Raw genomic sequence first — 26,076 nt, 5'->3', positions numbered from 1 at the left:
CATAAAAACAGTACAAAGGATCTGAAGGAAAATCAGTATTGGCTCCATGAAAGTTTTATTTTGTAGTTGGTACAGTGATCAATACAACTGCTTCCCAAAAACACATTTAAAGGGAGACTGAAGATGAAACTTTATACAAGTAACTTTGACTTCATTAATCCAATTATTTTTTTAAGAAAAAAACATTTAAGACAGACTTTTTAGGGCCTAACATTCAGATTAGTGGATTTTTTAAGAAGTCCTGTTGTCTCGGGGACAACAAAAATGACACATGGGACAAAAAAGTTCAGTGTCTGGGACAATTATTGGACAGCAGAAAAATTACAAATGAAGTTATAAAGTTTATGTAAAATAGAATAGACATCATTTTAATTGTTAAGTGTTCAAATTCAAAAAATGTGAGGTGGCACCGACACAAGCTTTACACTCCATCTCTCTCACTCACACACACACACGCCAACATCTTTGTCTCTAGATATGGTACTTTTTCAGATCATCTTTAATTTAACTTTAATTCTACTAGCGGCAAATTTAGCGACTTATTCAGACCATGAGGAAAAAGAAGAGAAATATATTGCAATATATTATGTTGCCATTAATTCCTATGCATGCTGCTCAGAGTAATCGTCTTCTATGGCTCTTCTACCAACAGCACCAGGGTCTCTCCCTCTCCTCTTGTGCCGTGCGCAGTCAGCAGGTGTAGTGTATGAAGCTCATTTGACCTCCTCTCTCTCCGGATTAGGGTGATCCTATAGTTTATATGTCAATAGTTCAGTTTAGTTCGATCTTCTCCCCCCCCCCCCCCCCCCCCCCCCCCCTCCTCCTTCCTCCCTTCCTTCCTTCCTTCCTTCCTTCCTTCCTTCCTTCCTTCCTTCCTGATCAGAGTGAGTCCAGTGATGCAAGTTACTGAAACAAAGTTATTAAACTGCAATCATAATGTAGAATGAGAAAAACAGATCAATCTGTGACAAGTTGACAGTTGACAGTTTCTCAAGCCCTGGTTTCACTGACAGCACAAAAAGGCTAACGTTTAGCCCTCAAACAGCTTCCCAAACACTCACATACCTGTGGTAGTTACACATTTATTGTTGTGGGCCATTAAAATGTAAAAGGACTAAAAAGAGACACCAAAGTACAAACAGTTACATAAACGAAAAACCTTTATTGTCCAAAACAGACAATTAAAAAGTAGATCAGCCATGACAGTGACATTGCAAGGGAAACCAATAAACATGCAACAGGACAACACAAGCTAATCCGCTAAATACAGATAAAGGTTTCAGAGACAAGATAGAAAAGCTAACTAGCAGAACCAGGTGCGGCTAATTCAATCCCCTCCTGTCAATGGTGAGGTATAACAGAAGGCAGTCAGTGTGCAGCACATTTAACTCTGGTAATACTGATGTGCATGGTGAAGATATGAGCGCCCCCAAAGGCCGGAAGTTCTACAAGGTCATTTCAGCAATTTCACTGAATAATACATTTGTGTGGAAACCAATCAGTAGAAAGGGTAGACTTAGACCTAGCTTACAGATGCAGACATACAGTAGTAACAGCATTAGCACAGCAATGTTAAAGTCAGAAAGGTTCAACTTCAAGTGCTACAAACTATTTGACCTGTAATTCAGCCTCTTAAGAAGACCGTGTTACTTTCTGTTTATTCTTCTGGCCTTTTGGTAGGAAGTACTTGGGCAGGAATTTTGATATGTTTACATATCCTGTGGTTGCTAATTTAAAGAATGTGACTGTTTTTATGCTGCTTTGAGTTTGTGCATCTTCCATAACATGTCACTCACACTAAGGGCTCATTCAAATGATCATTCTGTAAGAAAACATAAATATCTAAAAATAGCTGCTGTTTCAAGTGTTGTGACATGAGGCAGTACGAGGTGAAGCACAAAAACAATATCCACTGGACATGAATGGAGGTTCATTATAATAAGGAAAACACAATGGAATTTTCTCTTCAAGGTCAGTTCACTGATAATCTCCAGCAGAAAAAGGCGAGCCAAGGCTAAGTTCAGAGAAGGGGATTTGAACTAGAGCTAACCCGGGTCTGCTAACAGAGGAAGCTACTACACTAGCTTTAATACAGTACACATAGAAATAAGCACAGCCGGGCGACATTCAACACATTAAACACAGGGAGACATTAGGCAGCAGAGAAAACACCAGAGAAAGACTTCTTGTATGCTATTCATATAGAATTCAAAAGTTCTTTGCAGTTTTATTTATGCAAATATCAAAACTTTATGAACAAAGGATGGTCTGCAAGCAAGAGGAACCCAGAAATACTTCTAATGTGCTCAATCATCATGTCTTGAGTGTTGCCCGGCCTGTGCAAGCTAAAATAATACAATCTAGAAAAACACACATGTGGCTGAGTGTGTGTGAAGGTTAAAACAAGGGAGAGGAAATCATTTTAAACATATGTTTAAATCACCTCCTCCATTAGGAATAAAACCCAGCTGAGGCTGTTATGGAGCATGTATCTACTGCTGACAGAGCCGCAGTCTCATCAGGAAACCTCCACCTACCAGCCAAAGTGGCTCTCTCACCATCAGCCAAAGCAGCTTGTTGGCTGGTTCCGAGCCAACGTGGCAACGTACAAAGTACAGCCGACAATTCACTGACTGGCTGGTCAGTTCCCAAACTGATGGTCCACATGAATCACTTTGTGACTGTTAACTTCACACTGAGGGCAACGAGTTAGAGGGGGTGCCTTTATTTCCCAGGGAAACATGTTTGATGATCATCAGTCAGAAAGGCTTGCTGCAGGTGTTACTCCAGTAGCACATTTACCCAAATTAGACAAGCCTGTTGCAGCAGCTCAATATATTATGCATGCTTGTTTACCTACTCTTGCAATTAACTGTCAATAAGGATAATAAACAAGGAGCCTGCTTGATTTTATAAGACCCTGCATCAGAGCGTTCAGAAGCATTAAAAAACATTCACTTTAGTTCGACAGCTGTGCTCTGGTAGGTTAGCATCAGGGAAAAGAAACTATAGTATAGTATAGTATAGTATACTACAGCTGAGCTCAGTGCCTAACACACCTTCAACCTACGTTTGGCTGAAGTAAAAACCTGCAGTTTCTCAGCTGAGAATTGTGTTCGTTCTAATTGTATGTGTTTCAGTCTGAATGATCATCACTTGGTTCCTAACACTTTGCCCCACTAATCTACAGGCTGGAGGGTAGGGGTGTCAGGAATCTCAATATTTTGTTCTGTGATATTGTATTGATTCTCAAATCGAGCGTTATAAACGTAAACCTCTCAGTTTGATGTTGGATATTACAGGGATTGGGATAAATACAAATTCTACTAGAATAAAAAAAAAAATTTTAGATTTCATGTGTATGGTGATTTGTTCTTTACACTGACAGTCTTCCTAAAATTACATAAAAAACTTTTTATACTTACAGTATCGCAATATATTGAGTAGTAACCCCTGTATTGTGCCCACCAGATTCTAGCCAATACACAGCTCTATTAAAGGGCACATCAGCGTCCTCAGGCAGAGTCCTCTGACTGCCACTCCTGATGCTGAGTCTCAACCAGTACAACACCAACTGCTATATGACAATCATGTAACTCTTCACCTAAAGTTATCCAGTGTGCCCGTCACTCTAGCAGTGTGGAAATGTACAACCTGCCAGATGTTTTTGCCGCTGTGTGTACACTCCAGCCACTTTGGCAGGTAACCAACCAGCCTCTCGTCCAGCATAAAGTAACTCCACAAAATTGGCACGAAAAGTTTGAATCAAAGCAGCCTCATCTGCCAGTGAATGAACTCAAATCAGTACACTTAAACATGGTTCACTACTTCTGTAAGTAGTCATTTGTCTTCTAGCCTTGCTTGAAGGCGATTGTTTGGATTCACACTAAACAAATAAGTTCAGTAGGAATGGCCAAGTCAAGCAGCGAAAACAGCTGGTGAATTGATAGTACTTACTCATTCCTGTAATTGATGGTTTAAAATAAGTAAATACCTCAAACACATTAGGAGAGTGCTATGCCCTAATATATACCTTAATAACTAGAAAGCATATGATTGAGTCACATGAAATAAGGCAGATGGACATTTTACATTGAAAGCAAAACTACAGGTTTACCTGTGGACCTCCACAAAAAGAGCACAGACACATTAACTGAAGGTTTGATAAAATACAGACGAGTTCATTAGTTTTCATTAAAAACTGAAACAGAAAGCAGAGTAGCTTTGGGCAAACCATAATCCGTGGCTGGAATGACTTTTTAAAAAACTGTTTCAGCAGACAACTGCAGGACACTCAAGTGCTGGCTGGCTGGCTGCCACATTGGCTGGTAGGACATGTAAAGCCAAGGCAACGACTGGTGGTCTTCTCATGCAGAATGTCGGAGTGTAACGATACATGCATCCCGTACCGTTTGGCGCAGGATGTTCAGTTCGGTATGGGAGTGCCTCGGTTCAGTACACCCGTGATCCAAATACTTACTGTCAAAACAGCCTATTTATGTTGCCTACTCGCACTCGTGGAACAGAAGTTCTAGAGCCTGAGTTTTACCTGGAAAGTTTTGGCAGTGCACCAGTTGTCCACCAGCTGTAGCATGCTAGTCTGCTTAGCCGGGTAGTTTAAGCTAAACAGGCAGCGATTAGCGGGCAAATTGTATGCCGACGATATTCAACTGATGTTGGATACATCTGTGGAAACACTTAAAAACGTGCCATTTACGACCGCCCCCCCACCATCGAATGTGGCGATATGCAGAACGAGACATAAAAACAGACCGACAGCCTCTCACTGCAGATACAGACAGTGCCAAAGTAACAACTGTAACTACTATGTGTTTATTGAGGTGGATATGCGACCGTACTTGGATGGAAAATACAGGATTTAAGCATATGGTGCTTGAGCCCAGCTACAATGTGACTTCTCATGTGAATTTTAATCAGTCTGTTGTGCTGCTCTGTAAGCTGTTCAACAATGATCAACAGGTCAGAGTCTAATAATGGAGCATTACTGACATTTGAGTTATTTTTTTTCTTATTGACAATATGCCAGTACTTGAGTGCGGTTACTGTTACAGTAAGAATTGAACAGAACTAATGAGCTACTGTTATCATTTTTCACAATAAATAACAAAAATGTTTTCGCTGCTCTACCGAAAACCGAGGTGCATACCGAACTGTGAATGTCATGTAACGTTACACCCCTAGTAGACTGCAACTGCTCTTTGTCAATCTGCCCACGTCAGAGTGAAATGTACAGTCGTCATTTGGCATTTGAAGTTTCAACTGAGAACAGCGTTACATACAGCAATAATGAGAACTCAGAGAGTGGCACAGATACTGGGAGAGACAAATGTTTTCTGTCCATTCTTTCACTCCTCTATAATACCTCTCCTCACTTCATTCCGTTCCAAAAGAAGTTCCCCCCAATGTATCCTGACAAAGCAAGAAGAAAAGTTTGTGCTCTCTTAGCCACCACAATTCATCGGCCACTTTCACCATCTTTTCAACCGAAACGTTTTTGTTTTTTTTAAAAACAGGACTTATAAACCTGTGATTGGAGGAGAGACAAACTTGCCAGCCACAGTCAAACATTCAGCTTGCTTCTCACATGAATGCACATGTTTAAGAGATAAGCTTGACAGCTTGCGGTGTATTCCTGTATTTCCAACACCAGGCACCTGTCACCAAATGTAGGAGACAAATACTTTTATAGTCATTTCACTGTATTCAGTTCAATATTCGGCTTGTGGCGCCAAGGAGGAATACTAGCAGAACAAAGGCACCAATTCCCATCAAGTGACATGTTCTTGGTGAGGGAAAAACGTAAAGTAAGAGAGACTAAGTGTCAACATACCTCTTAAAAAAAAAAAGAATTAAAAAAAAGAATATATTTTCAGTCGAGATACAGGTGGGAGCATCTTTTGAGGAAAGGACACCAGTCTCCTTTCAGGGCAGGAAAACAACCTTCTTCTGTCCTCTGTCAGCCACATTGGCAGTTCAATCCTAATGATCTGGGATTTTCTCCACTTTTCTCCGCTGCCAAAGTGGCTGCTAGAATCAATTACCTGGACAACAGTTCACCAGCACATAGTTGATTTCCCGCCCTGCACTTCCGCACTTCCTTTCTTTTCCTCTTTGCACCTCCGCCTCCACTCATCTAGTCTTTTTTCTCTTCCTCTTTCTTCTCTTCCTCCTCTGTGGGGTAAGAGTGCCAGGTGAGGCGCTCCTCGTAGAAAGAGATGACCACCTGGGGACATTTGACGTTGGCCTCCTTGGCTGGGACGAGGTCTGCCTCGTCTGAGTTCTTCCTGTTCATTTAATTCAAGAGAAAAGGTAGAAAGGGATATGGCAGAGACAGACAGGTGAAAGAAAGAGGAGCAGAGAGAGGGGGAAAGGAAAAGGAGTACACAAGAGGGAGAGCAAAATAGAGAGAAGTGTGTTAGAGAATGGGGGCTTCATTTATTTCCTCCTACAAAACCGTTTTAGCTAAGTCAATAACAAGGATAACAAGTTGCTCTCTGACAACCTGGAACCTGACGATGCAACTGACCTCCGCCTTTGACAGTAGTGGCCTTTACAGTCTCCGCTGATTGTAACACAGACTAAGGAGAGGCTTGCTGCTCCACAACAGCTCAATCAGCAACACAACTAAATACCCGTATTAAATTGGTTTTGTGGTTTAGTTACTCTATGACCTCAGTAATAAACATATCATTGAATTTACACATTTACTCGTAAACAACAACAAAAGTCAGCTGCTGGCAGGTTGCAGGACCATGTAGTTAAAATTAGGATTAACCACCGTACACTGGAATGACTTTACTGACATTTATTGTTTCGCCTGAAGCGTCCTTAGGTTCGCTCAGCAAAACCAAACCAAAATTATTTTTTTGTTCCAACACTGGCCTGGCATGGACATTGTGGTTAACGTAACTCTACTGTGACACTGGAAAAAAGTAAGATTGCAGCACTGATGGACTGAACTATTAATCAGTCCAAAATGTGCTCTTTAGGCTCCATTTTGTTTGACAGTAATGTTGTATAAAACACTGATTAAGTTAAATAAATAAAAGCTGGTTTCAAGGTCATTGCTGCAGCTTCTGGTAAATCTGTGCTATATGTAGAATAAGAAGTGCTTTCTGTGATTCCACATTGAACCCTATTGTAAGCCCCATATGGATGGGGCTGTACTTGTTTCTCAATGACTGCATGAAAATAGGCTCTGAGCAGGAGATCTTCACCGGTCTTCTTATTTCCTTCAACCGGGCTACAAATTATATTCCATTTTGTATTGTCTGTTCAATCAACTGTTGAATCCTCCGAAAGGAAGACTAATTCTAACTCAAAGCCATCTCACTGGACCTTTCAGATTGATAGTGAAGAAGACCCACCACTTCATGAGGAACATCAGCTCTCCACTGGAGTCCGTCGCTCCAATAATCCTCTCCGGCTGCAGACCTCTACCGAAACCTCTTGCCTTCTCGCCCTGCAGACAGAGCAAGAGAACATTAACCAAAGAATAGACAGGTGGGAGATAATGCTGTAATGAACATTAAAGCACCTGTATGTAGACATATCTGCTTAGTTAAAAAAAACTATCAATTCTTTTGTGGTCTAGTAGGCTGCTGGGATTATTTGGCCTGAAGCAGCCTCTCTCCTTTGCTCACCTCTTCCTTCTTCCTCTTGCTCCCTCGATCCTCTGAGTCTCCCGAGGCCTCACTGGTGACTTTCCTCTTGCCCTCCTTCTTTTTCTCCTCCTTCTCTTTGTGTTTCTGCATGTACTCAGCGATAAGGTCTGGACAGTCCAGGTTCTCTTCCGGCTCCCATGTGTTATCCTCACTGGAAAGGTGGGTGCAGACAGCACACAGTATAGTATTTTATTTTATTTGTAGGGCTGTAGGTTAATGGCAAAATTCTGAACTTTCAATTTTGAGAACAAACTTCAATGCTGTTTCTTTATGCTGCACATGCCTTTTTCAAACTAAAAACTCTGTAAACACTAAAAAGAATCCCCAAATTAAGAAGAAAAACATTTGCCTTTCGGCAAAGAACACCAAGCATTATCTCAGTGAAGAGGGTTATACTCACTCTGAGAAACCCTTCCATTTCAGCAGGAACTCCACTTTTCCCTTAACCACTCTGCGGTCCAAAACCTTCTCCACAACATACTCCTCCTCTTCCTCCTCCTCTGCCGCTGCCGCTGCCGGTGGTGGTGGTGCTGCTGCGGCTGTGGTGGTGGCGGCTGCGGCTGCGGCTGCGGCTGCTGCTGCTGCTGCTGCTGCTTCTGGTGCTGGTGATTCTGCAGGTGCTACAGGCTGCTCCTCCTCTTCAGCCTTCTTGCCCTTCTTTCCTGCTACGGTCGCCAGCTTGACGTCTGCTGAGGGCACTTCTAGTCGCCCCAAGAGGAAATATGTAGAAACAATGATAAGAGTTCAAATAACTAATAGATCGATAGGTAAATTATTCTATACCATGTTTTAATAGTTATTTTTGAATGGAGGGAATACAAGGGCTGATAAGGTGACCAATAGTCTGAAGTATCTCTTGCATTAAAACTGAACTGAAAAATTTTCAAAAGCCATAAACGACTGATCTGAGCAGCAGCTAGCAATTCTGGAGCTACAAGATACAGCAACATGTAGCGGTCTTGGATTAAACTAGTCATACATCGATAAGCCATAACATCATGAGCACCGATAGGTGAAGTGAATAACACTGGTTATCTGGTTATCATGGCTCCTGTCAGTGGGTGGGATATATTATCCAGTGAGGACAGCAGGCTTCAACAAACTGAGTCGGTGGCCTGCCGCGTGTCAATGAGTAAAGCAACTGACTGAATTTCATAATAAAACTGTATGTGGGTCAGCCACATCTGATTAGCTAATTAGGTAATAATTGTCTCATAATAGTAAAACTCCAAAATGCAAAACGTCACTGTATTCAAAACTATTATGATCTGAGAAACTCCTCTTGGACTTGCACACTCCTTGTCCAATCCAAAAGCCAGGGGGAAACCATGTTAGGCCCGGCAAGAGAGAAAAGAAGCTGAAACCTGAGTATGCAGGGAAAGAAAGGAGGAGGGGTCACCAGATAAAGAGCTGCACCGTTCAAAGGACTGGCTCTGTGCAACCACTGTGAGAGGCTTTAACTGCATCTGGAGTGGGTCTGCTGAGTGTTACACTCCAGCCGCCATTTTGGCAGGTAACCTAACTAAGAGCTTAAGTCCTGACATCATGGCCAGGCTAGCTTCCGCTAGCAACCACTACAGCAACGTTTGGGAATTAACAATCAGATTGTACCAACAGAATAAAATGAAAGCTCCCATAAAAAACTAACAAAAAAAAAAAAAAATGCTTCAGTACTTCCATCATCCTGAGTTAGTTCCATCCATATAACACTGATGCAGCACAACTTTCACCTCTCAGAGTGCTGGCTTTACACACATTGTTGCTGTCTTGCCTCTCTGTGTTTACAGACTAAAACATCTTCAAACTCCAGACTGTTACTAATTCACTCAGTCACAGACTGTTGTTACACTGTAGCATGTTCACGGTCTGTGAGGAAGAGGAGTGAGTTTGTAGAGAGATAATTTGCAAGTAACTTAACTTTATACATCGATATTGGATCAGATTGGTCACAACTATAGCTACAGCTCTGCTGTCTAAAAGCTTGTGCAGCATTCAGCGCCCCCTATCCTGCTGTTACAGGTAATGTAGGAACATTACAATGAACATGCTCGTTGTAGTTTAGTTTAACTCAATCGCCATACACTGTCCTGCTGTTCCAAGCAATCACTAGAGCACCGAACACTGATTAATCCGCCACTGAAATTAGTCCCCAACAAAGGCACTATTTCCTCAACACATCTGTAATATCTTATCACAAGGGCCCCTTCTAGGGCCCCTTCTTCTCATATGGGATATTATGGGGAAATGGTTCTACACTCTGTGTATATGGCTGACTTTAGGGGGTTGAGGCTTGTTTTAGCAGCTTAGTAGCTGTATATCCCCCGTTATAACAGCCCTAGTTTGACTTCTTTTTTTTTCTATTCAGACTTTTTTTTTTACATCGTTTTACAAGTTAAGTTCAAATAAAAATTGACTTAAGCTCTAGTTAATGGGCTAAACCCTACACAACCAAAACCCTTGTTATGGTCATTTAAAGTCACTTTATTCACATGACAAGTGTGCGTTTGCATTATCCAAATATCACTGCCAGAAAGAAGGAAAAAATAAATCCTATCTTACCTAAAAGTCAACATTCAATATTTTTTAACTCCATCTCTTTTGGACTTGACAAAATGTAATGCTGGCTTACTTTTGCTAAATGTGTTCATATTCCAATAACATGTTAAATATTTCATTTCCCATTTCACTAGAACTCCAGCTCCTGACTCACCTGCAAACCCATGCAAACACCTTAATTAAACCATTATATTAATCTGGGTATTCAGAGTAATCCAGTTATGTGTGCACATGAATGAGGCGACTGTTTACTACAACTACTACTGAAGTGCTACACGGCAACGACTCCCAAAGGACACTGTGGCTGCCACACGTGTGGAGCTAACAACCTTTGAATATGCATATTGAGTCAAACATCGCCTTCATCACTGAACTGACAGACACATGGTGGAACTGCAACAAGTTAACCCCTGAACACTATTGCACTGACTTGCAACAAGCACACAACATAAGAGTATCTGAAACTCTATTCTGGCGGCTAAATGTGTGTTGTTTCATTATCTGATATTTGGCGGTTTGGCACCGAGGAAGAAAAACGCCCTCCTCCAAGCCTCCCGAGTAACCGCAGAAACAAAGCTGTGCTGCCCCACTGTATCATGAGAAGCGCCGGAGCCAGCGAGCTGCCCACCGTGTCTACATCATGCCTGCACCCGCTGCACCAGTAGTCAACGAATGCCAGAATAAGTCCATTTCGTTTGACTTCATTTGGCCACAATGTGTTACAATTCCCCGAACCTGAGCAATGAGAGGAGCCAGGCGGCCCACCCCCTACAACCAGAGGGCAACATGGCTGGTGTTTTCCCTCAACAGCTAGCTAACAGGAGCCTTACCTTTACAGAGAAAGCTTCGGAGCGCTTTTATGGGCTTATGGCAGGCCCGAGTGAGAACACTGTGATTTGGCCGTCCGTTGTAGACGAGTAACTAACCGAAGACCCGCCACTGGTGACACTAAACTACCCTGCTTTGGCTCGACTTTACCTTCAATGGGCTTTGCTGCTGAATAACACAATAGCCTCCGCGTCGCTAAACAACGTCGATCCAGTTCTGCCCGCCAACAGCCCACAACGGACGTTACGTCAGTGGATAGGCAAGGCATTGTGGGAGGTGAAGTCTTTGCCTCTGCCAACAGCAAATATACTGTAGTGCTCTGCAGTGAATTACATTTTGATTTACTGTAAACCAAAACAATTGGAAAATAAATATACTTGAGCACAAGCATTTCCCCTAGCCTACTCTACAGGTCCAGTGTTTAGGATTTAGTGGCATCTAGCAGCGTAGTTGCAGATTGCAACTCGCTCGAGTCACCCTTCCCTTCAAAGCGTCAAGGAGAAACTACACTGGCTGCAAAACATACAAAAAATGTGAACGCCCCTATCATGAGCAAGTATTTGGTTTGTCCTTTCTGGGCTACTGTAGAAACATTGCGGTTCAACATGGCGGACTCCACTGAAGGTGACCCGCAGCGTCTGCAGAAACTGCTCATTCTAAAGTATCAAAAAGCATAGCAATTTCTGTATTCAGGTGATTATACGTTAATGAAAACATAGTTATGAATATTATATTCCATGTCTGCCAAATAGATCCTCCTTAATGTTACACTGGACCTTTAAGACTGTGTAAGACAATGTAGATGTTAGAGATGAGCGAGTACACCATTATCATTCTATTTAGCACTGCTACTGGACGCTTCCCTCAGCTTAGAATTCAACAGACTCATCCAATATAAACATGTGAATATGAACATACCAGATTGTTAGATTGTTTTGTTATGCTTTTTTTACTTACAAAAAACTATTTCCTGTTCTCAAAATGACAAACTCAGTAATGGGGCAAAAATATAAATCCATAGTTTGGCTAATTACATGAGTTTAAGTTCTAAAATTGGCCATAAACAATGTTTGGCTTTTTAAGTTTCTAAACTTGCTGTTTCAAGGTTTACTTTGACAATGCCTCGTAACATTTAGTTAGATATACTTAATTTAACAATAATTTTGATAAATATAATCAGGATAAAAGTTCTTACCTTCTTGTGGCGCATTGCTCTGGAGGAGATGGACAGCCCTGCTCGGCTGTCTGGGGATGCCTATGCATTTTTGCAGGAGCCACACATTTGAGTTAGTTGAGTCAACTAAGAATTGCATGTAGCCTGAACTACTCTAATTGAAATGATTAGTTGGACACAGCTAAACTTGATATCTCAAGTACTCCCAACATTTTAGTTGAACTGACTTAGGAAAATGAGCTGAGGTAACTAAAACCTCAAATCCTTTTTTACAGTTCAGTAAAGTCAGTGAATTGTCCTGGAGGGCAAAACAACGTGCCAGTATAGCGACTAACACTGGAAACTCAGTAGAACCGCAAAAGAGGCATGTGAATTATCCAATAATTTCAAGCCATGTGTATTTATATCACCACTCAAAAGAAGAAAAACAAAGATATGTGAACAAACTGCATGTTTTGGGCACTTGCCATCCATATACAGCACCATTCAGGTAGTTCGGGTGCCTCGGTGCAGTGCAACTCCCTCCAGACAGCAACAAGGCAGAAAGATTTACAGAGGTTTTATTCTGTAGAAGCACAACCCAGTCCTGTCTTTTCAGTAACCAGGCTTCACTCAGCCCACCTCAGCTCCTCCTCCCTGACTATATGCCCAGGGCTACCAAGACTGCAACAACCAAAGTCACCACACTGGGCATCAGAATGTCTCTTCAGAAACCTGGGGTGACGTCCAGAGACTATGTCCATCTTTGATTATACAGTCTATGATCTTTATTGGAATGGGTGGGACTCAGAATTGAACTGCAGAGCAATGTTTTTGATCACAATAGAAGAAAACTATTTACAGAACTTATTTAAAGCTGTATCTATTGTTTATAAAAAAAAACAGATGTTAACACATTTTACTCTGACAATACTCGTAGTTGTCAGAAGTACAATGCCAGAGGGCGCCCCGTTAGCTCAGTCAGTAGAGCTGGCGACCCATATACGGAGTTGCTGCAGCGGCCAAGGTTCGACTCCAACCTGCTGCCCCCTGCAGCGTGCCATCCCCCCCCCGCCGAGGCCAAAAACAGAAGTACATTGCCAGATACTTGCTCAACCAAATGTGTGTTCAGTTCTGTTATGTTCTACCTTTGCTGGTACTACAGCTGCTGCTGCTGTTGTTACTACTATTATATAACCCACTAATAATATAAATGAAACTAATTTTCCATCTATACACTTATTTTGGTCAAATTAACTGGAACAAATGGTTGATAACAGTAACCTAAATACACGTTTGCTGAGTTCAGTCAGTTTCCCCAGTGAAGCAAGAATAGCGCTGATGTTGAAACTACGGAAGGAATTTAGTCATAACTGGTTGATTCCCGGAGTCAGTTCCCCAAATGCTTTCACTTGGTTAACACTTTGAATGTGTTATGTCTAATGATGGGACAGCGGATCATCAGGTCAGTGACAATTTGTTTCTATTAAAACATATAAGCAGGCCAGATAGACTCCCTAATAAACACTGTAAAGAATATCTGGCTTATTTATCTTGATTTCAGGACATTGTTAAACTGTATTATTTCTATTCTTGTCCCTTTTGGTTAAATGATGGAAGATTATTTAACCAAAAGGGACAAGGATGAGCTGCACAAATTTGACTGATTTAACTTGTTAACAGTATCTTTTAACAGTGCAGTTTCTTCTGTTTGAGAATTTTATTTAAATAAAATTTGAAGTCAAACATTCTGTCCAGAAATAATTCACACTCCTAAGTCCACTTTATTCAAGATGTTTGAAAAGGTTGATTTGCAGCATTAATTTGTCAACTTGGAGACTGTTCCACTTTGATAAATAATATGGCAACCTCAATTTGAAATGTGTTTTTTCTTGTTGTGATGGCATTCTTCGTTGTACAATGAAAAAGTTGAGTAAAAAGAAGGAGAAGATAAATAAATAAATAATAAGAAGTATTGCACTAGGACCCAGGCAGGAAGACCTCCAGGGGCTAAATGTTCCCTTCTGCCTTCTTCCTGCATTGCAACACACCTCAGGGACAGGACCTGGGGACAGCCTTCGTGTGACTTGGTGGTCTGATCCGGTAGGGTTCTTTAAATATATTTAAAATTAGGAGTTTTATAGATCTATTGTGTTTGTCTATAGAAAACAATACTTTTAGTGATTTGTATTTTTAAAATCTTAATGTGAGGCGTGGGACTAAAACTTTGAGTACTGCAGCCCATCAGCCAGGAAACATGGTCGAAACAAGCATGATATTGATGTTGTGTATACCTTGGGCACAGAGTTAATCTATGTATTTTCCAGTCACCTCTAACTTGGAGGAATAGTTTAGCAAGATAGATGTTCATGTGTTTATCTTAAATATATTTTCCTTATGTTTGTTGTAATCTTCTTTCGTTTTTAGATTTACTTTTGGTTTGTGTTTTCAAACAGCCAATGGCCAAACGGTTAGAAAAGCCACTGTTTATATTTTATTTGTTTATATGTTTTTCCATATTAAACCCATATGACACTATAGGTGCGGCTAAATGTTATCATGTTAACATGATAAACCAGGATGGTGAACATTACCTCCTACCCAAAACTCAAGTATCCACCACGCCTAAAAAAACCACCAATCAGAGCTAAGAAAGCTAGTTAATTTGACCATTAGTGACTTTGATTAAACAGATTGGGCAAAGTAACTGCTTAGTGTGACATTAATTTAAGTTAGTTGTACTAACTCAATCTTAACAAAGAGCGGGCTTAGCTAGTTAAGCTAGTTGGGCTGTGTGCTTGCTGTCACCATGAACTTCCACATGTCCTCACAAAGCCTACAGAAGATAACTACTGACTATATCATAACATATGAATAAGGCTCCTTATTACTGTTTTAAATAGTCATTTAAATACATTTTTTAAAATATAATTTATCTTTTGCGTGGAAATCCCAGCCAATCAGAACAGTGGGCATTGTGCTCTACAGAAACGCCCCACCACGGCTGCATTCAACTCTGTTTGACTTCAGGGACACTTCTTATACCTCCCCTGGCTGCAAGCGGCTACTCTAATCTACTTTCGTTGTAAACTCCAACTCATCTCAAACAAGTCTATTCTGTGCAGGTTCTATGCAGGTCTTCTTCTGTGCTCCATATGTTTGTGTCTGAAAACTGCGAGAGGAGAGGGTGGAAAGTGGATGACCTTGGAGGTGGGTTGTAGGCTGCCCCACCCAACCAGAAGCTTGAAACGGTACTGGTATTTCCTGTAAAAAAAAAGGCTTAACTTTTGATTAGGCAGGCAAGACACCATGCTCACAGCCACTTATCCATTTAGCTCAATAAATCTGCTGCATGATAATCAATTGGTGACTGACTATCAATCTGTCCTCTCTTTATGTGAGCAGTGATGGCGTCACAAATGGAGCTCCTCTTTGGAGTTCTGCAGGACTTGGGGATTGAGGAGTTCAAGCATTTCCAGTGGTTCCTAAAGGCTGGCAATGTCAAAGGCTTCCCAGCTATTCCAAAGAGCCAACTGGAAGAGGCTGACCGGCAGGACACAGTGGATCGGATGGTGCAGACATACAGCCTTCCTGGAGCTCTGCAGATCACTGAGGAAATTCTGAAGAAAATCAGCAGGAATGATTTAGTGGTGTGTTTTTCTGAAAGGGTTTCAGAACCCAACAGTAAGTAAAATCTGAACAACAGAATAATTTCAGTTCCAAGATTATCATTATTTGAGAAAAAATAATCTCTCTCTCTTCATATCTGTCTGTCTCTCTCAGAGGATGCCACTGATGTTGGGAAGACTTCAGAGAACACAGGAGCTTCTTACATTCAGCAAGCACAGGCAGCTCTTCCTCACCCTGAAGCCCCTGGTGCTCAGGATGAAGGTGAAGCTTTAGCAGCTGCTCTAATGATTTCATCCATTATATCGCTTAAGAAACAGCAATGTGACCAGGGAGACATTTGCTATCAACCATTATTGCCTGAACTGACTAACTGACATGTTTTAAGGAGTTTGTGTAAAACAAACAACTTGGATAGATTTTGAGCAGATTTTTTTCCTGTGAATGTTGATCAGAAAGTAGTTTTCCTGATATTTTTGCAACTTTGAAGAAGTCAGAAAGTCTCTGTCGTTTTTAATATTTTTAACAATCATACATATTTAATATGGTTCTTTTTGACAAATTCAGTGGTTTCTTGTCAAAGAGCTAAAAGAACACTATTACTCTTTCTTCTGAAGAAAAATATGGAGCACGAGCCATTATGAAAAAACTTAATGCGATGCCAAACACATCCCTTCTGCGAACAACCTCAAACTGCAATTAAGTTGACACCAAATCAACTAACTGACATCCCTGTCATAGTACCGTTTAACACCAATGTAGGCAATCAGTGTTCGTCAGCCCTAACTTTTCTTGATAACCCAGATTTAAATGTGAGTAGATTAAACTCTCTTCATAGTACAACCCCCCTAGGACAATAAAGTATATGATACTAGTTAGCAAAAGTTTCCATATTAATGTAGAATATTATTGTCATTTTGCTAAGCATTTCCTCTATTTTGAGCTACAACCCTCTCTACTTAGTTGCATGAAGAGATTACAGTAGGTGGATAGCAGCGGTCTGTGTTGTTCACGATCAGTAGGAGCAGCGACGGCATTGTGCCCTACTAGTGCTGATTTAAAATACAGAACACCATGTTGCCTGGTCACTTGCTGTCAGAAAGCACCTTAAACAGATTTTGTAGGACCCAAGATATGGGCAGGCCTGCTACACTGAAGAATGTGACTTTATTCCCTACAGATTTGTTGGTGCAAAGACCAAAGCCTGCACAACCCATCACATCATACCAACGCATGCTCCAGTCAAACCTCCAGAACAAGTTTATGTCTATACCAGAGGGGTCGTCAAAGCAGAAGGATAAGAAACTTCTGGATGATATCTACACAGAGCTCTACATCATAGATGGGAATGATGTAGATCTCAGTGGGCAGCATGAGGTCAAGCACATTGAGATGGCATCAAGAAAACCAGACGGAAGAGAGCGATCAATTCAGCACAACAACATTTTCAAACACCCTTCTGGAGAAAACACACCTGTAAGAACGGTCCTGACCAATGGGATTGCAGGAATAGGCAAAACGTTCCTGGTTTACAAGTTCATCCTGGACTGGGCTGAAGGACGAGCCAATCAAGATGTGCATCTCACATTCCCCTTCACCTTCCGCCAGCTGAATTTACTGAAGGGGAGAAGGTTTAGTTTTGCAGAGCTCATTCACAAATGTATCAGGGAAAGTCAAGATATCACAGAGGAAGCACTGAATTACATCTTCACAAAACTGCAGGCTTCAGGAAATACCAACTATAACAAAAGTAAATTTAAACTTCTGTTTGTGCTTGATGGGCTGGACGAAAGCCGCCTTGAGCTCAACTTCAGTGACAAGGAAGAATGTTCTGTTGATGAGCCATTGTTGGTGAATGAACTGCTTGCATACCTCATCAAGGGTAAACTGCTCCCTTCTGCTCGCCTCTGGATAACCACACGACCGGCGGCGGCTCATCAGATCCCTCTTGACTTTGTTGACATTGTGACAGAGGTGAGAGGGTTCACTGATCCACAGAAGGAAGAGTACTTCATGAAGAGATTCAGAGATTCAGAGATTGCCGACAGAATCATCTCCCACATCAAGACATCACAAAGCCTCCACATCATGTGCCACATCCCAGTCTTCTGCTGGATCACTGCTACAGTTCTGAAGCAAATGGTAAGGGAGGATGAGAGAAAAGAAATCCCTCAAACTCTGACTGAGATGTATACAAAATTCCTTGTGTTTCAGATCAAGCAGACAGCACTAAAGTATGACACAAATAAGAACATCAAGATCATTCAGTCCCTTGCAAAGCTTGCTTTTCACCAGTTGGAGAGTGGCAATCTGATCTTCTATGAAGCAGAGTTGAAGAACAGTGCCATTGATCTTAGTGAAGCATCACTGTACTCAGGGGTGTTCACACAGATCTTTAAAGAAGAAGATGGACTGAATGAAGACAAGATGTTTTGTTTCGTGCATCTGAGCATTCATGAGTTTTTGGCAGCTGTTTTTGTGGTCCTGTCACTCTTTAATGACAGGAAGGATGTGATGGCGGAGCCCCAAACACTTCTCCAACATCTGCAGATGCTTTTCAAGAAACCATCTTCAATTGAGGTCTGTATGAAAGCTGTAGACAAGGCCTTGCAGAGTCCAAATGGACATCTAGACTTGTTCCTCCGCTTCCTCCTGGGCCTTTCGTTGAAGTCAAATCAGGATCTCTTACAGGGCCTGCTGAAACAAAAAGGAAGAAACACAGAGACCAACCAGAAACTAGTGAATTACATCAAAAGAAGATCAGGGAGAATCCCTCTCCAGAGAGATGCATTAACCTCTTCCACTGTCTGAGTGAAATGAAGGACTGTTCACTAGTGGATGAGATCCATCATTATCTGAGAACAGGAAGCCTCACCACAGCACATCTTTCTCCTGCTCAGTGGTCAGCCCTGGTCTACGTGTTACTGTCATCTGAAAAAGATCTGGATGTGTTTGACCTCAACAAATACTCAAATTCAGAAGAGGTTCTAATGAGAATGCTGCCTTTGGTCAAAGTCTCAACAACTGCACTGTAAGAACTTGTTTTAAGTTGTTTAAAGACTATAAAATATTTCTATCACTTTATACATTAAATTTATTTTGAGGAATCTGGAGGTGGAATATAGGCTATATAATAACTATTCACATTTTACCTGACACATATAGGACAGATATCTTGCATCCAAGGTACCTAAGGTGCAACTACATTAAATAACATAGGGGTTTTTCACTTTCATATTAAAAAGGAACCTTTGTCACAACACATTGAAATGTTGCTGAATGTGATAGGTCTTGGGCTTCTATGTAGGTGAGATACTTTGGTTCAAACACTGTTTAGCTTTTGGGATTTAAGTATATTTCAGTCCCTGTCAACATCACCCAGTTTGCTATTGGCTTATATATTGATTTAGTCACATTATAATCAATGTCTGGAAGAAGAAGAAGAAGAAGAAGAAGAAGAAGAAGAAGATGATATAATATATAATCATAAAACACAATAACTTACTCTGTGTCTAATTCTAAAACAGACTGAACCAATGTCAGCTGTCCCAGCTGTCTTGTGAAGCTCTGGCTTCAATTCTCAGCACTCAGTCCTCCAAGCTGAGAGAGCTGGACATGAGTAACAACAACCTACAGGATTCAGGAGTGAAACTGCTCTCTTCTGGACTTGAGAGTCCAAACTGTAGACTGGAAAAACTAAGGTTAGTATTCCTGAATCGACTTAAAAGATGTGGAGGATCTGCTTATAGAATGAAAAGCTTTGCTAGCTTTACTACTATAAAGTATCCATTCCCTTGAACTGCTTTACATGACTATTTCATTTTTATAGAGTTCAGAGCCAAAGAAGAAAATAGTCAAGTACAGTACACATGAATGATACACTGTTCTATGCAGGTTGTCAAACTGTGAGATCAAAAAGGAAGGCTGTGCTTTTTTGGCCTTAGCCCTGAGCTCCAACCCGTCCCATCTGAAAGAGCTGGACCAGAGCAACAATCATCAAAGAAACACAAAAAAGAGGCGACTAGGGAATGCAGGACCGACACCACACCAACAATTGTACAGTATATTATTTATCATTTCTTAGTCACTTACTTACATTTTTATTCTAGTGGTTTTACAAGTGAGTGTGCTCATTGATATATAAAGCAACAACAGGGAACTTTCATTTTGTGTTGATTCTGGCGGCCCTTGTGGATAGAACTGGTAGTGTTTCCACCACCTTGTTTTATTTATTCCAAGGAAAATCCAACCGAATCACACCCAGTGGCAGACATTAAAAATAGCCAATATAGAAAAAGCCAATCTTCTGTTTATGTTGGTCATATGTAGGCATCACTACAACAACAAATCTTAAAATGTGTGAGTGAGTGAGTGACTGAGTGGTTATAATTTGGTTAGCAGTTTATGTGTGTACCATGGATACATTTCCCAATTTAGCACTGTGAGTTAATTGTATAGTTGTGCTGTATAATTAATGTTGTATAAATAATTTTCTTTTTTGTTTCATAAAAATATGTACAACTATTGTATATACTATATCTGTAACAATTGACATAGTTATACATTTATTTCTGTAGCCTACAGTAAGTTAACTATATTTATAGCTATTGAGTATGCCTCTTGACTTTCTTTTATTGCCAATTTTCCTTAGACCAAGCTACTCAGAGCTAACAAAGGCATGCTGTCACAATGTGGGACAATACTGCAGTCTGAGAGAGCTGGACCTGAGTAACAACAACCTGCAGAATTCAGGACTGAAGCTGTTCTCAGCTGGACTGGAGAGTCCACACTGTGGACTGGAAACTCTCAGGTCTGTTGACTTATATTAATGATACAGTTTTCGGTTTCTATGTATGTTTCTGTTATATCTGTCATGATGTATAACAACATTGGTAAAATGTCATATCCCAGCCTTAATTTCATCGGCTTGAAGCAAACCAATTGTCTAAATCTTCTTCAGCTTGAATATGTGTAACCTGGCAGAGAAAAGCTGTTTATATCTGGCCTCAGTGCTCTGCTCCAAGTTCTCCAGTCTAAAAAAACTGGACCTGAGCAACAACGACCTGCAGGATTTAGGAGTGCAGCTGCTGTATAGTGGACTAAAATATCCACGCTGTAGACTGGAAACACTTAGGTCAGTATTCCTGAAGCATTTCCATAGTGATTATCAAATCTTAATTCCAACATGCAAGCATGAAATTGGTAAAGTCCATGGAAGCATGTACTCTAATCAGGTTGTCAGGCTGCATGATCACAGTGGAAGGCTGTGCTTCTTTGGCCTCAGCTCTGAGGTTTAACCCCTCCCATTTGAAAGAGCTGGACCTGAGCTACAATCATCCGGGAGACTCGGGGGTGAAGATGCTCTCGGCTGTGAGAGAGGATCCACAGTGGAGACTGGACATTCTCAGGTATATACATTTCATTAGTAGTTATTGCCTCTTATGCAGGGATTTCTTGTAACATAACGAGCTGCTCAGTGGCTATTTTGGACGTTCTCAGCTCTTTTAAATGTTGGCTGATCTTTAGTAGAAGGCTTCTACTAGAAGCTGTAATTGTGTTAGGCTCATTTAATGTCAACATTCATTGCTTTGCTCTCGCTGTTTTAGTTGAAACACTCATGTAAAGCCCGGTGTACTTTACAGACTGGGTTATACCTGTAATAAACTAGTTTGTATGTGGTGCCATCACACGCCAAAAGGCAAAAGAGTTGATACCTGTTGCTAATGACCACATCCTCTGGGCAAAAGGTTAGCTGTCATAAAGAAGGAAAATAAAATGCAACAGATCATACAAATAGGGATAATGGTACTCTCTTTTCCAATCTCTCATCAATAGCATTGATGTCATCACACTTGGTTGTGTGAAGAATTTATAAAAGAGAGCCTGAGAGATTTTAAATCATCTCTGCACAACTGAACAATAACTGTTTGAAGTCGGTGTACTTGTCTTGTTAGTTCCAAAATGGTTGGAAGCAGCCCCCCCAGTTCCAATTAAAAATAATGTGGGGAAGGGGGTTTCAGACATCATTCCATGATCTAACAAGCACTTAGTTTGAAGCATACACCTTAAAGCAAACCTGTACAATAATAACAACCTAATAAATAATTAGCTTCAGTTGAAATATGATAATTATATATGGACGTATGCTGAACCATCTTTGCGGGTTCAGGTTGGCTCAACAGCACAGGGAAATTTCCCTGTAATTGTTCAGGTTATTCATAAGCTTTCTCTTTTCCAACCGTGCCAGCGCTACAGTATATAAAGTGTGACTCAAATCTGCATTCAAAAAGTTAGCACCTTTTAAGGAGTGGTGGATGAAGTACAGATATTTACCAGAAAATGACTTAAAATTAGAATTAGAATATTACTTGAGTAAAAGTCTTAAAGTATCTGATATTTACTATATTTAAGTATCAAAAGTAATTTTCTGATTTTAATGTAAGTAAGTATTTTAAGTAAAAGTACAAGCAAATGCTATCAATAGCATTCAGAATTAAATAATGAAGTTTCCTTAAAAATGGAGCCTACAACAGCAACTTTGGATTAATGAATGAATGAACCTGCAGCAGCGAATTTATACGCTTTCCATAATTTGGGTTCTACAAGCGTCAATACAGTATTTACAAAGCTGAATGTGGGCCTGCTGTCTTTCTGTCTGTTATGGAGTGTATCTGGTCTGTAAGGATAATCATGCAGGCAGGGTTTCTGTCAAACACAGGCAGAACTGATGATGATATGCCCTATTTTCTGCTTCAGTGCTGATCATTGTGGAAAGTTCAGGATCGTGCCTGGGCTTCGGAAATGTAAGTGCTTTTCTCCCCTTATCCATTCTACTACTCTCACTCTACCCTGTGCTGATAAAGTTTAGCAGAAATCAGTGTGTGCTGTTTCTGATCATATTTCCAAACATGTACACAAAGCTCATTTCTTGAGTGATCCATGATCAGTTGTATGGGGTCTAAGAGATATTTGTTCCATCTGTTGTCTGGCTAAGTTCACACTGCACGTAAAAATGTGACTTTTTTGCTCATATGTGACTCAGATCCGATTTTTTCATGACAGTGTGAACAGCACCAATCACATGGAATCTAAACAGATTTTTTGCAATGTGTCTTCAGTGTGAACAGTCATATCAGAATTCATGTGACTTTTATGTCACTCTGGATCTACGTTTGTCATGCGGGTAATTTCAGGACCATGAGCTGTTCACACTGGAATCTAATAGTGGCCACATTTAAAAAAAGAATCTTCTGAATGATCTGAAATGAGCAATTAATCAGAATTTAGCAGTATGAACATAGCAGTGCCATCTCACCCTTGATGTCCTCACTACTGTTTGATTTATACTATATATTTTTTAACAATCTATAACTTAACTTTTAAGTTATACATTGTTAAAAAATATAGTAAACTAGGAAACCTTGTGGGTCCTTTTCTACATAAGTAGATCTGTTGCATGTTGGTCATAGACCTTTGGCTCGTTATTTGCTCTTAAAACACGACCTTGTGTTAGTTAGAGTGTAGTAAACTTTAAGCAACTTAACATCATACAGAGGGATGATTAAAGACAAGAGTCATAAATATGAACAAGAAGACTTTCCAGCCATGCCAGTGGCTCTGACAATGCTAACATGGTCATATTGAGCAGGTATAATGTCTGCCATCTTTTTAATGTTTTAGTGCTAATTAGCTAATGTTAGTTAAGCATCAGCATCTTAATGTCACTATTGTATAGTGTGTATAACATGTATAGCAAGCATGCAAACAAAGTAAGATGATATTAAGTACAGCTTTACAGAGCTGCTAACATAGCTTTACACACTTATTGAAAATGCTAACCATCACCTGTACCTGCGCTGTAGATGCGCATGCAACTCTCGAAAAGCATGACAGTTTAAAAAACATTCTTCAGCATCTTAAGGAATCATATCTGTCCCTAACCCCTGCTAACATCCCATTAGTCCTCATACTCTACTTCACCTCAATTTCTTGTTATCAGATGTTAATGTGATCCTAAAAACACTTTGCAACTAGTCTCTGTAAATAAAGTTGGCCTTAAATTTAAAACAGTTTCTGTCCCTCCTTGCAGATGCATGTGAACTCACACTTGACCCAAACACAGCACACAAGTGGTTTGTCCTGTCTCCAGATGGCAAACAGGTGACAAGGGTAAGAGAGGAGCAACCATATCCTGATCACCCAGAGCGGTTTGACTACAGGAACCAGGTTCTGTGTGCAAATGGTCTGACTGGACGCTGTTACTGGGAGGTGGAGTGGAAAGGACCAGCTTATGCCGGAGTGACATATAGAGGAATCTGCAGGAAAGGACGGCAGGATGACTCTCTGCTCGGGTGGAATGAAAAGTCCTGGTGCTTAGACAACAACAAGAAAATTGTTTGGCACAACGGAAAGGCCACAGTCACATCGTTCAGCGGCACTGTCAGTAGAGTAGCAGTGTATCTGGACTGGCCTGCTGGCATTCTGTCCTTCTACAGCGTCTCCTCTGACACACAGATGCACCTCCACACCTTCCACTGCACATTCACTGAACCCGTCTATCCTGCATTGAGTGTTCTCGGCACTGGTTCATTTGCAGTATTGTGCACTTGTTAAAGAGTGTCCAAATATTATTTTATGATGCAAACTACGAGACTACACATATATGGACTTGATACGTGGTTTTCAAAGGTGGGAAACTGCAAGGGAGAAGGGTCTACACCACATCATATAAGAGATCACATTGTTTGTTGTAGGGTCAGCCTGGTGGCTCATAGAGCACGTAGCATGTACTACTGAGACTAACTAGCAGTTTGGGTTCAAATCTGGCCCGGATCCTTTGCTGCATATGTCATCCTCTACCTTATATTTCTGGTATATCTCCACTATGCCTATCTAAAGCTTTACTAATAGTTCCCATTACAGCCACAATTACAGCCTGTTTGTGCCCTTACTATCTTGCCATCACATTTTATTTTTAATCTTGGATGCATGTGCATGACTACATGGCAGGCTAAGGCTGAAACAAAGTATTAAATGCAAAACTTTCATTCTATTACATTTCACTGATTTTCATTTAACATGTTGTATTATTTTCATAGTCTTATATGTTTCTGAATAAATGTAATTCAGTTTTAAACAGTATTTCAGACATTCAGTATGCCACTGGCTCCAACTAATACAAAGTGCAGCAGCCAGTCTTTTTGTTCTCATGTCTAAATGCAAGACTAGAGGGGATTGTTTGCCTTTGCTGTCTGGCCTTCTGGTCACACAGGAGCTCAAGCTGTTGAATTATTATCTTCTTTTAAACAGCTTCCTAAAATTAATTATTATCGATTAGCCTATGAATAATTTGCATGCCCTTTAAGCCTGGCATATTGTTTCACACTGCACTTTTTATATTTGTATCCAGTGTGTAATTTACAAATATGTGTTGTTTCTATTCCTTTATCTTTTCTTTTTTTTTCTATCACTGTAATATTGGTTTGATAAAGTGCTATACAAATGTACATATAATATATAATTTGCTTCCGCCCCTCTGTTTAGAATTGATGGGCACTATATCAACATTTGATGGTTTATAACACACTATTATGCAGTTGTAAGCAGATGTAAGGAATTTTTAAGCCTCTACTTATGGGTGTCCACAGGAGGATTTACTACATATACTACACATCCAGTACTATAAGAGTGTTAGACTAATGAGGATCAGTCTTTCTGAATTAAAGTTATACAATTCTGCCATCTAATGGTTAAACAAAAAAGGTGCATATTTTAGGTCAACCTTCACAAAATCTGGGCTGGTATGTATGAAGCTTCTAAGATATGTTGTCATCAGAGAACACATAGGTCAGCCTAAAAACATATTTGTTTACAAAGTAAAAAACCTTCAATAAAGAGGTACTCCAACCTAAAATGTGTTTTTGAGCTGTAAACTGAATCATATGACTATACTGTGATAAAACACATCAATGCTGGTGTAAACATTTACTGGTGTCACAACATTTATATTAAAAAAGAAGGTTAACACCCTCTAATCAGAGGATGGCAGCCTCTGTTTTGTGTAGTTACACACAGTTTTGCAGGCCTATATTATAATAATACAACGTAATGATTATTGTTTTATTTAATTATTGATATAGATGTATTTCATGTGAACATAAGGAAGAATAACCACACTGAATCTATCGTCTCATGAATTGGTCCATTTCATCTTTGTAATGTTTATGA

At 40.4% G+C, this 26,076-nt stretch overlaps 2 protein-coding genes across 2 annotated transcripts; one reads left to right on the top strand and one right to left on the bottom strand.

Annotated features, from left to right (window-relative positions):
* Nucleotides 1-1,142: 1,142 nt before the first annotated feature.
* On the bottom strand, nucleotides 1,143-12,986 carry cbx1a (chromobox homolog 1a (HP1 beta homolog Drosophila)). The gene is made up of 5 exons (XM_051388822.1): nucleotides 12,926-12,986; nucleotides 8,086-8,386; nucleotides 7,665-7,836; nucleotides 7,389-7,483; nucleotides 1,143-6,305 (listed from the first exon to the last, which is right to left on the bottom strand). Exons 1-5 carry the CDS (start codon nucleotides 12,984-12,986, stop codon nucleotides 6,155-6,157), a joined length of 780 nt encoding a protein of 259 aa, XP_051244782.1. The 3' UTR covers nucleotides 1,143-6,154.
* A 604-nt stretch (nucleotides 12,987-13,590) lies between these two features.
* Nucleotides 13,591-25,888, top strand: LOC127356975 (NACHT, LRR and PYD domains-containing protein 12-like). The gene is given in 14 exon segments (XM_051389083.1): nucleotides 13,591-13,687; nucleotides 14,207-14,325; nucleotides 15,348-15,473; nucleotides 15,628-15,906; nucleotides 16,006-16,113; nucleotides 17,030-18,601; nucleotides 18,604-18,880; nucleotides 19,377-19,550; nucleotides 19,744-19,905; nucleotides 20,501-20,659; nucleotides 20,810-20,983; nucleotides 21,084-21,257; nucleotides 22,606-22,652; nucleotides 23,939-25,888. Coding segments are annotated over 11 exon segments (3,648 nt in total). The 5' UTR covers nucleotides 13,591-13,687; nucleotides 14,207-14,325; nucleotides 15,348-15,473; nucleotides 15,628-15,629; the 3' UTR covers nucleotides 24,463-25,888.
* The last annotated feature ends 188 nt before the right edge of the window (nucleotides 25,889-26,076 follow it).

Source organism: Dicentrarchus labrax, unplaced genomic scaffold (assembly GCF_905237075.1).
Source record: "Dicentrarchus labrax unplaced genomic scaffold, dlabrax2021, whole genome shotgun sequence".
NCBI lineage: Eukaryota > Metazoa > Chordata > Actinopteri > Moronidae > Dicentrarchus > Dicentrarchus labrax.
The sequence above is the reverse complement of the archived record's forward strand: the minus strand, read 5'-3'. Positions and strand labels throughout refer to the sequence as shown.

Bases quoted from the DNA above. Each gene is read 5' to 3' on its own strand.
- cbx1a (XM_051388822.1), bottom strand. From the start codon at position 12,986: ATGGACATAGTCTCTGGACGTCACCCCAGGTTTCTGAAGAGACATTCT. The intron at 7,484-7,664 runs GTGAGCAAAGGA...CTCTGTCTGCAG, and splicing joins GCAAGAGGAAGAAGGAAGAG to GGCGAGAAGGCAAGAGGTTT. The intron at 6,306-7,388 runs GTGGGTCTTCTT...TTAAATGAACAG, and splicing joins CTGATGTTCCTCATGAAGTG to GAAGAACTCAGACGAGGCAG.